The following is an 11,423-nucleotide window of genomic DNA, read 5'->3' as shown; positions in this document are numbered from 1 at the left end:
TCACAGAATGGAAATTTTTAAATGGGCAATACACAATATACAACATTACACACTTCTATTTCGAGGTACGTAACATTTTCTCTTAAGTACAATGTTAATATTTTTAAACAAAAACATTTATTTCAATCTATATGTTAATAAGAATCAAAGATTGAAATGGTTTATGTCTACAGAAAACATTTATATTAAACAAGATAAGTCATTTTTATATACAATAGACACTGGGACTTTGTAGATGCAATATTAATCCTTTTGCCCATTTCTAAATAACCCCGGAGGTCCAAAATAAATTGCAATATTCTGAGAAGCATGAATGTGAAATGGAAACATGAGTGTGTGAAAGCAAGTCACCTCCCTCGAGCCTAAGCCTAGCTCTTTAGGCCCAAGCATTTGTTTCTCAATGTTATTTTACTGTTCTCTTATTGATGTTGGACTTCCTTTGCCACTCAGTAAGGAATCCTCTTTTTACTAAGGAAGAAACTTAGATAACTGTATGCTCTAAGTGGCAAAGAATTTGAGAATTGGCCAAGACTTCAAGACATTTGCCTTGCAAATGTCAATAATCTGTATTAAAAAGTGTGGCATCCCATTGCAAAACTATTAATACATTCAGTTAGTTCCATTTCACTCTACCTTGGTAAAGCAGCAGCATTAATGGCAAATTAGCACTCAGTTTCAATAGTATGCAAATATATCTTAAAAATCATATGTCAGTGAGATAGTAATTATCTAACTAAATGTTAAATAGTAACAACCTTAATAGCAGTTTTAATGGTATAAAAAATAAAAGCTCAAGATCTCCTTCCTTTATTTAGAAACTAATACTCTATTTCCCTGCTCTTTATGATTGAGATAACTATTAATGTGTTTGTGGCATTTTTATAAACATATTGAACTTAATTTTTTCAATTACATCCAATGGAAACTCTTTAAGAATGAAGATTCTGTGTTTAGATCCCTTGCTAAGCTCTTCGAAATAAAAGAACGTAGAATAGGAGACATAGAACTTAATCCAACTGTTAAGATGAGTTCACTACATTGTTATGCTGAATGAATTTGCACAAGTCACAAGTCTTCTCTGATTATCAGGTACACCTGCAAAATGAGGGGACTTTGCAATAAAATCCCTAATATTCATTCAGGTTTTAAGTAATCTAAAATCCTACAGTTTTATGACCTGTCTCTAAACACACAATTCTCTATGGCCATCTAGCTGCCAATTTAACTGATCACATTTATTGGGCTAAGTAATAGAAATAAAGGTTATCTTAATCTGTATAGGTATGGAAAACTGCAAATTAAAAAAAAAAAACCTAGTGAGTGAAATTGAAGGAATTCTGCAAAAGAGCCTTCAACTTAATGGAACTATCCCAGATTTGTGCTGTGCTGCAGCTATAAACATAATAGCATTTCAACTGAACAATTTATGATCATTCGATTCTCTAAAATGAAGCAATAAATCTAATAAATCTAATTTTGCCCTTGAAGCTATATATATTTTGTACCAACTGTGAAATCACCCAATCCCAATAGTCTTAAAAACACATTATTGTTAAACAGTGTAAGTCTGCCAAATGCCTAAATAATGGTCATAAAATTTAACTGTATTTGACATTATGATGTACAGAGTTCTTGGAATCCAAGATTTAATTCCACTGGCATGTGCAGTCTATAGGTTCCTGGAGAGTGTACATAATCTCAGTGCCATTTCCTGAGCAATACAGAGGCACAGTTAAGTTTCGTACTCCATTTTCACGACAACACTTGCAGAATCTTAGGTGACTCTCAACGTTGATGTTATATATGGTAGCAGATGGGCATTTACCATCACATGATGCAACATTTATCTGTAAGGAAATATAATGAGAAAAATTACCTTAAAATTTTTAAAATACTGGTTACTATTATGTTCCACTAAAAAGTCAGATGAAAGCAAGGCTTTCTTCCTTATCACTTTAACCCTCGATTTTTTGCACATTAAAAGACTGTGGAAAATACAACATTGAAACTCACAGAAGTCAAAGAGCCATTCTGTAATGATGCCCAACATAGCAACACGGACAGAACTCAAAGCATCAAATGTGCAAACATATTTAGACAGATGTGTGAGATATGTTAATCACAACCTAATCATTCTGTTGTCACCTGTGTTATGTCATGACTCAAGTAGGCCATTGAACTGGGTCCTTTGAAATGTGGCAAACATGACTATGGCTATTTTCATTGAGTAAAATTACATAGTTAAGACAATATGTGGTCAAATATATTTAGATTTAATTCCCATCTGTCTAGATTGCAATTATTATTTAGAATTGCTGATTGTTTATGTTAAGAATAATTCATACTTCTTCACAAAAAGAATATTTAATATTAGAATATAGGAATTATCTTAAAGTTAAATATTGCATGTTGGTATTTTGTTGGCATACAAATTTGTAAGTATATATGTTATTGACACATGCTTCTAGAAAATCACACACTCTTTGTGTAACAAATGATGTTTTCCACTTACAGAGGTTTGGCTTACACAGTCCTGTTTCCTTATGACTGATTTAATCGTCACTTTCTGGCATATTCTTTCTTCTCGTTTGCCTAATAAAATGCAGAACATATTTATTCATTAAAAGACTATGCAAAATTATTTATTTAATATAAGAATATTTAAATGAAATATAAGTATATTTAATTAATTATATTAAATTAAATATAAGTATATTTAAATGAAAACTGATGTATTTATATGAAATATATTCCAGTATTTAAAGATATTTACAATTTCACTCTTATATAATAATTAGTAATTTAAAATTTAGAATTCTATCCCATGTGCAATATTTATTTTCACTTTCTAAATAAATTATTATATTTTCTTGCTTAAACTTATTTTCACTTATTTCTTATTGGTTTAGAATAAAGATCAATATCATAAATCAAAACTATCTCACACATGATAATGTTAACATGAACCTGTGTTGTAGTATATATGTGTATATAAATTAAGTTGGGAACAAGCCATGATATATATAAGCATATATATAATAATATATAAGTAATGTACAAACACATTTATACATCAATTTTAAAATAAAATTAAGAGACTTAAAGCCACATTATCTTAGTAGACATGAACATAAAATAATGCAAAAATGCAATGAATTACTTATCAACCATACTGAAATATATGGATGAGTCATACTTGATTTTATGGCTTTGAGATGATCTTTTATAATTTTAAGTTAAAATACTTTGTAATCTTTCATGGTAAATTAATATATATTTGTGTGTGACAGATTATCCCTAGATAAAATGTACACAAGAATGTATATTTAATATTGTACAGTACAGGATGTAACTCCTGAATCAGGATGTAAAAGTCCAGGGTTCTCCCTTCACTTGTTACTAAATTGCTTTGCCATGTTAGGAAAGTCATTGAATCATTTTGTTGAATTTCCTTGTTTGCAAAAGGGTGGAATTATATCACCAGTTTTCAAATGAGGTTAGCCACGAAGTCCTCATCTGAAATAAATGCTTACATGAAATTCCAACATGCAAAGTAGACCCAGGTTAAGCTACTCTGGTTGAAGGAGAGATGGGTAGCTAAGAATTAAACTGTCCTTGTCAAGGTCACCCATCACCTCCAAATCGCTGAATTCAAAGGCCACATCTTAGTCCTCATCCCACTTGACTTCTCTGCAGCATTTGATCCAGTTCATCACTGTCCTCCCTAATTGACTTTGCTCCTCCTCAGTCTCCTATGCTTGTCCTTCCCTTTCCCTGACTACTTCAGTAAGGAAAAGGCTCTCTGTGGTTGGCAGAGCAAGACAGTTTTGTGTCTTGAGGTGCTTTCATTAGTAATTATTTCATTAACCCTCCTAATTTCATGCAAACCCGAGGAAAAGGAATAGTCAAGAACAAAATCATCTTTACCATGACCTAAAAGGTACCTTACCCCCTTTTTTTCTATCCCTCTCCTCCCCTCATTCTGTGTTGTAGCCATGTTTGCTATTTCCTCTGCTTTGAGCTCTTCATTGTCTGCATGCCTCCCCTACAACACTGAGTCTCTGCTCAAGTGACATCTCATCCAAGAGGCAGTTTCTAAGCCCCCATTTAAATTAGCAACCCAGCTACTCTTATTCTCCATCTCTTATATTTGGTGCTATTTTTCTTTAGACCACTCATCACTACTTTACATATCAGTTTATGTGTGTATGTATTGTTGCTTTTCCCCTTTTATTGGTAATAAGCCCTATCAATACAGATATTATTTCATTCATTATTATATCCCAATGCCTAAAAGGGTGTCTGGCACATGTAGGGGTTCAATACAAACCTGTTTGATAAGATAGTTCATTCAATGATTGAAACTGGGACAGCATTAATTCATTATTAGCTGAGTATGTTTGTACTGAGAGGCATTTCCTATTCATTCCTCAGAGACCTTATTGTGACACATTTTGTTAAGCACAGCACCTGCAATAGTATACAACCTCCACAATTTCTCCAACACAGCCTGTTCATCCAAAGCACAGATCATAGACCAGGGTTCTCTAAAGTCAAAACAGAACTACTTCGTACATCCTTACATATCAGATTGAGAGAAACCAATGTGGATTATTATTGATCTACAACTTCTCAGAACTGGGTAGAGTTAAAAGATCCTGGGCCCAGGCATTGGACAGGCCTAAAGCCTTTACTGACTAATGAGATCAACTTCTGTGAACCTTCATTTTCTCATCTGGAGGGGGAATCATCCTTACCTCCTAGAAGGCTGTAAGAATTGTGGTCCTGTCCATAATGGGCTTAGGAGTATCAATGTGTGGCAGGTAAATGGTTGTTCATTAGGTTAGTCATTCCCCTGTCTGCTCTCACATAAAATAAATATGGGATTATAAAAAACAGGACCCTAACATTACAACATGACTCTCTGCCTGCATCTCATCCCCAAGGGAGACCCTAGACGTGGAGGAAGTAGAAAAGAAATGAGATACACCTCTTCAGATTTCATAGTAAAATTTCATTCCAGAGCTCCCAATACAACAACTATTTGATACACATCAGTTTTCACTTGATTCAGCAAATACTGAATGAAAAATTACTTATTTCTATTAAATAGAAAAATTTAATTAGTGTGTATCTAAGATCTCCAGTAATTAAAAATGCATAAGTGATTTTATCCTACCATCAAAGTCCAAGCAATATAACTCCTATCAGTTGATCTTTGTCTTCCAAAAATCCCTATGTCCCTTAGAACTTTAGAATGTGACTTTATTTGGACACAAAGTCTTTACAGAGGTAATCAGGTGACAATGAGTTCATTCGTGAGTCATAACCCAATATGACTGGTGTCCTTAAAGAAAGAGGAAATTCGGAGACAGTTACACAGGGAGAACACCATATAAACTCGGAGACGGACACCTACAATGCAAGGAGACAGATCTTTCCCTCCTAGCCCCAGTTAGTAAAACTCCCAGCCAACATCCTAGTTTTGGACTTCTAGCCTACAAATAGGTGAAGCAATGGATTTCTCTAGTTTAAGCTACCCACTTTATAGTACTTTGTCACAGCTGGCCTATAAATCAATCCAGTGACAAGTTAGACATCAATCCATTTTATGTTGAATTATGTTGCTTGTTTTTGGTTTATATGTGTTGAATTTGGCTTTTCAGACATCATGTAAATAAAACTTGGTCACATATAGCTTAGCACCAACTCAGTCACAGGAGGTTTGATATGAACAAGTTACTTAACCTCTCTGAGCTGAACATCATTCAGGATAATTTCAAAACCTATTTTATTGGATTTTCATAAGGAATAAATATTGTGCAGAAAATTTAAGAGTTTCTGATTTTAAACTGTTAGTATGTTCCATGGTATATATTATAGCTATGTTGTATCATTACTTTAATACATTTTAATAGTCTATTCAATAAGACTGTACATTTCTGAATAGGTAAGACTACTCTTACATATTTATGGAATTTACCCCTTCATGAAGTTCAGAAATCTCATTTGAGAAGCATGACAATTTATACCTAAGAATCCAGTCCTATATTATGACATTATTAACCTGAACTGTTTTGCCCTTTTCCTCAAAGCATCCTCAATAATTTTTAAATTACTATCTATGCCAATTTTCCAAGACCTTCCATTTTTATATTGACAAAAATTCATAAACACTTTTTTTAAAAAAAGAAAAATAGTTGCATGAATATGCCTCTATTCTATTTTAGTCCTTAGAATATAGAAAATCATTATGAAATAAAGCCTTAAATTCAAATAAACATAAAATATATTCACATGACTTTATTATCGTATAACCATGGGAACTTTTACATGTAGGATTTAAATATACTTCACTGAAATGATATTTCTCAAAAGAATAGAACCAAAGACTTGTTCAAATAAGTCTAGAATATATTGTACTTTCTGTGTCCTTACTACAGTCTCAAGGTCACTCTTACTAAAACCTGTTTAACTTTGTATAGTTCAGAATGTTCTAAGCAAATGTGACCACACAGCACTCAGAAATTTAAAATCTATTTAAATCCTCTGCAATCCCTTTTGGGTAATGCCATAATAAAGAAATTTCCAACAATGAAATTAAAATTTATCTAAATTAAAAACATTGTATGTAAACTACAGAAGGTAAAGACTAAATTAAAAAGTTATCAGCCACACCAGTCAAAAATATTGAAATAATTTACTTTATATAATCTGTTCCCCTCTGCATCACAGGAATTGAATCCTATGAGATTGGGATTTAATTCCTATGATGCAAACTACAATCCTGTGAGTAATTAAAACTAATCTATCAAGTTACTACATGTAATATGTCTTCACTTACAGATCTTGCAACAGCCTTCATTATATAGCTTTATAATTCCTTCATTCTAGGAAAAGAGAAAAGAAATAAAGTTAAAAAAAATACAGAGTTTACCTATTTCATCCTAGACCAGAAACTGAAAACTAACTCTCCCAATATTTTTTTATCAAATATCACAAAGCCTTTATTGGAAAATGATTGGAATTTAACTGTTTCTAGTAAGAATTTCTTAGGAGCAGATACTTTATTTAAAATCATATTATTTCTATTATAATTTTCATTAATAATATGAAAAAGAATGCAAACAATCATGCTTCTTAAAAAATATCTTTTAAATGACTCAAAATATTTTTACCAAAGCAAAATAATAACAACTATTCTAAATAGACATTATTATATTTTTTCAACTCCTCAAGATAATCTAAACTACTCTTTTACACTTTAGATTGAGTTTCTGAACGTGATTTTTCAATGCCATATCTTTTTCTTTAATATTTTATTATTCAAAAATGTTCCATACCTTAGGATGGCTCTTTGTCTAAGGGTCAATTAACAAAATATTATTGATCAACTTTTATAATTTTCATAGTAATTACTAATTGCATTTAGTCACTTTCAAATTGTAACTCAAATAAAAGAGTAATTTATTCTATGAAAATGAGTCTGTGAAATATCATGATGCCTAAGCTTAATGCCAGAGCTTTAATTCTGTGACTTCAGTTCATGTTATAGTCAGTTGACTAGCCATCAGCAGTAAAAGCATGTTTCTTAGAAAAATAATCAATGGAACTATGTTATTTTTCTACAAAACTGAACAAATCTCACTTTTTGTTAGGGATAATTATTGCCTAAATAATTAAAACTGCAAAAGAATCTTCAAAAATAAAATTTATGTCACTTTTTAAAAATCCATTCTCCCAGCCAGGCACAGTGGCACACGCTTGTAATCTCAGTGGCTCAGGAAGCTAAAGCAGGATTATGGCAAGTTCAAAGCCAGCCTCAGCAATGGCAAGACACTAAGAAACTCAGTGAGACCCTGTCTCTAAATACAAAATAGGGTTGGGGATGTGGGCCAGTGGTTAAATGCCCCTGAGTTCAATTCCCAGTACCCCAAAACAAAATCCATTCTCCCAATAGATTCTTCTCTAAGAGAACAGAAAATTTGAAGGGCAAAGCTAAAAAACCAGCAATGCTATACTAAGTCCTTTGGTGGACTGTGCACAAAGAAGCTAAGGCAAATGTCTCATTGGCCAGCATGCATTAAAAAGTGAAATGAGCCAGGCACCGTAGAGATGTAATCCCAGCAACTCGGGAGGTCCAGCCAGGAGGATGGCAAATTCAAAGCCAGCCTCAGCAACTTAACAAGACCCTGTCTCAAAATAAAAATAAAAAAGAACTGGGGATGTGGCTCAGTGGTTAAGTGCATCTGGGTTCAATCCCCAGTACCAAAAAATAAATAAAATGAATGACATCATGAATCTGGCCATTTGGCTAAGAAAAAAATGGCCAAATTCAATTGATTAGCTTATGAATCTTTATTACAAGGGAGGCTAGGTTTGCAGCATAGGATTTTTCAATAATCCTTTGATCTACAAGTAAAAACCTGGAGATAGTGAAGTGTCCACTCAGAAAGTCAAATATGGATTGTCATATAAAACTCAAAATAGCAAACTAGGGAAATAAAATAGAGCTTTCATTTAGGCAAGAAAATAAAATATGGAACATAAAAAATAAAATGCAATATAAGTATGTCCTCAGATATTTTTAAATTATATTTAATACAGAATTTTTTTAGTTATAACAAAGTACAAACCATTTTGCACTCAGTCTCATTAAAAGGGGGACAGACCATACTGTAGTTCAGGATCATTGCTCCTTCCTCAGTCTTAATACACTCATATGTGATACAGTTATAGTGCCAGGTACTTCCCTCCTAAAAATAAAAGAGAAAGCAACTGTTGTATATGTTAAAGTCTGCTTAATTTCTTAAGTAGAATATTTCCTATCTTACTGAATCAAATTCAAAAAGATGCAGAGAACTTCTTGTAGAATAAATGATTTATCTAAAAATGTCTCCAAATTTACTATAAAACTATTGAATACATACTAGTTGTGTGTGTTTGTATTTAGTTTCATATAGAATAGACATGTAATTATGAAATAAGGCAAAAGAGAAGAAGTTAGAAAATAAGTATCTCTTTCTACTAAAAAAATAATTATCTAATTTGGCCAAGTGTCAAAGGTCTTACTCTAACATTTCCTCACTAATTATAAAAAAACAAATCATTTTACTTATACAGCTCCTCTCTTGAAATGTGTTTATTTTTCCTTCTACTCCCTTATCAGCAAAAATTTTTTAAAAATATTTGTATGATAGTGCTTATTGACCTATGGCTCTAATTTCATATACCTTTGGTTATTATAAAACCTATTCCTATTCTTTTAACAAATAACATAAACATAACATTTTGTTCCTGATTTCAAAATTCCTATTTAGAAATAAAGTCAGCTGAAGTAATTATTACACAAATTATTGGGCTATAGTTGATCTATGTCTTTATTTTATAAGCTAAAATTTATAATTATAGTTGAATTCTGACTTGAAGATGCCGTGTAGACCAGTAAAAAAATGTTAATGAACCTTACTACTTTCTTTTCTCTAGATTCTGTCTCACTTTATAAATAGTTTCCAGTCTTCTGTGAACCTTAATTGGAAATGATCCATAAGTTTAGGTGTAAAAGAAGATAAAATATTTTAATTCAGAAAAGAGTAATATCTAGTTTATAAAAAATTAGCAGTTCTATAAAAATTTTTATTTTTTTAATCTGTAAATGGTTAGAAATCAGCATTTCCTACAGCAAGTTTCTCACATCTAGGGGGGAAATAGTGAGGACCTGTTTTAAAACTACTTTGAGAAACAATAAGACATGTTTTTCTTTTGACAACAGAAATTATCAAATGCTTTAAAATGTAGCAAATGTGTACCGTGTGGTAAGTGTATTGTTATGGTTATGTTTAATATATGTAGAAGTATGTCCATGGGTATGTGATACTGTTCAAATTTATTTATGTATTTATTTATTTATTTATTTATTTATTTATTCAAGATGTCATCTTCAGAAAGTAACACAGAGGCCTACCTTCTAAGGAGCAAATTTTAGAAAATAAGGAATGCACACCTCATATATAACTGATGTTCCATTTTCCATATGAAATTTACAGGATACATTTTTGCAGGTTCCACAACAATCATAATCACTTGGGGATGGAGTGTATACCTGGTGCTGCATATAGTGACAGTACATTGAATTAGCACAACAATACAAATACTTTTATTGAATTAGTTCTGGATGTGTTTCCCAACATAACTCTGTGCTCTCTCAGAACAGCCATAGGCATTTCTAAGGTTGAGTTTGAAGAGCTTCAAATAATAATTGATTTTATATAACCATATTAAAAGTAGATGTTAACCTTTACATCTAATAGCCAAGATTCATCAAGCAGGTGAATTGTGATCTCAGGTCAAGTTAGCTGGCAAGCTGTAGATAATAAGACTCCTGAAGCTCAAGGTCATACACAGGAAAGTAGAAATATGCTTTAAATGAATGTGTTATTAAATTATAGACTGTTGAAGAACTATTCAAGAGTACATTTTTAACTCATGGAATATTCACTAGTTCAAATTCTGTACCTGCCAATTTTAGATTCATTAACTCTTTTATTAGAATGACTTATAAAGAATACTTACAATATCACATTCTTTTGAACAGTTCACCATTGTAAAATTCAAAGTATGAAAGCCTGTATAGTTATCTTTCTCTTCCAGACATTCAATTTTATAACAAAAGTCCCCTTTAAAATACTTTATCATAGATTGCCCAGGGTTCAACACTGATGTCTCTTGAAATACACACACATCATCCTTTTCTAAAGTAGAAAAATAATAAGAAAATAAAATATTGTTTTATATTAATCCATCAAAGGCACCTATATTCAAGCCTATGTTTTCATGGTGATATGCCAATTTTTCAAAATCAAGTAAGATCCTTATGCATTCGTAATAACCCTAGAATTTACTTAATAATGAGTGCAGCACATTCATCTCTTATCGTTCAATAACAATTGATCTGTAAAATCAGTTTTTTTAGTTTCCTCCAAAATCTCTATTTTGCAGCAGTTTTCAGAAATATGAACTGCTAGCAAGGGGCAAGCTACTGCTGCTTCCTCTTCAGGACACTGTACAATCACTGACGGACATGGATGTGGAAGGAGGAAACATCTAATTCTGCAATGTTCATGATTTTTAATTGTTTTTTCAAGAGCAGTTATTCAGTTTTTAGTGTTACAAAATAAGTAGTCACATAGCTCATATTTCCTGAGGGAGCTAGCCAATTTAACACACTATTGTGTCTTTGAAGTGGCATATCAGGGTGGGCTGGGATATGATAAACTCAGCTTAGCAGCACTTTGTACCTCTCCAACTCTGAACATAAGCTTTCTCTAATATAAAAATACAAAAATTTCAAGACATTGAACAAAAGTTTTACTTCCCATTAGCCTACTATTACTTAATATGAACAGTCATTATTTCATAGAAAA

The 11,423-nt window shown here is 32.0% G+C and overlaps 1 protein-coding gene across 2 annotated transcripts in view; it reads right to left on the bottom strand.

The window, feature by feature from the left end:
* Positions 1-1,306: 1,306 nt before the first annotated feature.
* The window catches only part of Otogl (otogelin like), a 119,995-nt gene continuing 109,878 nt past the window's right edge, over positions 1,307-11,423 (bottom strand). For both annotated transcript variants that reach the window (XM_047550214.1, XM_047550216.1), the window contains 6 exons: positions 10,573-10,751; positions 10,004-10,108; positions 8,637-8,756; positions 6,845-6,890; positions 2,513-2,592; positions 1,307-1,847 (listed from right to left, as the gene is read on the bottom strand). In XM_047550214.1, the coding sequence (XP_047406170.1) occupies positions 1,647-1,847; positions 2,513-2,592; positions 6,845-6,890; positions 8,637-8,756; positions 10,004-10,108; positions 10,573-10,751 (731 nt within the window). In that variant the 3' untranslated portion in view covers positions 1,307-1,646. The remainder of the gene's footprint in view (positions 1,848-2,512; positions 2,593-6,844; positions 6,891-8,636; positions 8,757-10,003; positions 10,109-10,572; positions 10,752-11,423) is intronic.

This window comes from Sciurus carolinensis, chromosome 4, assembly GCF_902686445.1.
Source record: "Sciurus carolinensis chromosome 4, mSciCar1.2, whole genome shotgun sequence".
Classification (NCBI taxonomy): Eukaryota; Metazoa; Chordata; class Mammalia; order Rodentia; family Sciuridae; genus Sciurus; species Sciurus carolinensis.
This window is presented reverse-complemented; position numbering and strand designations above follow the sequence as displayed.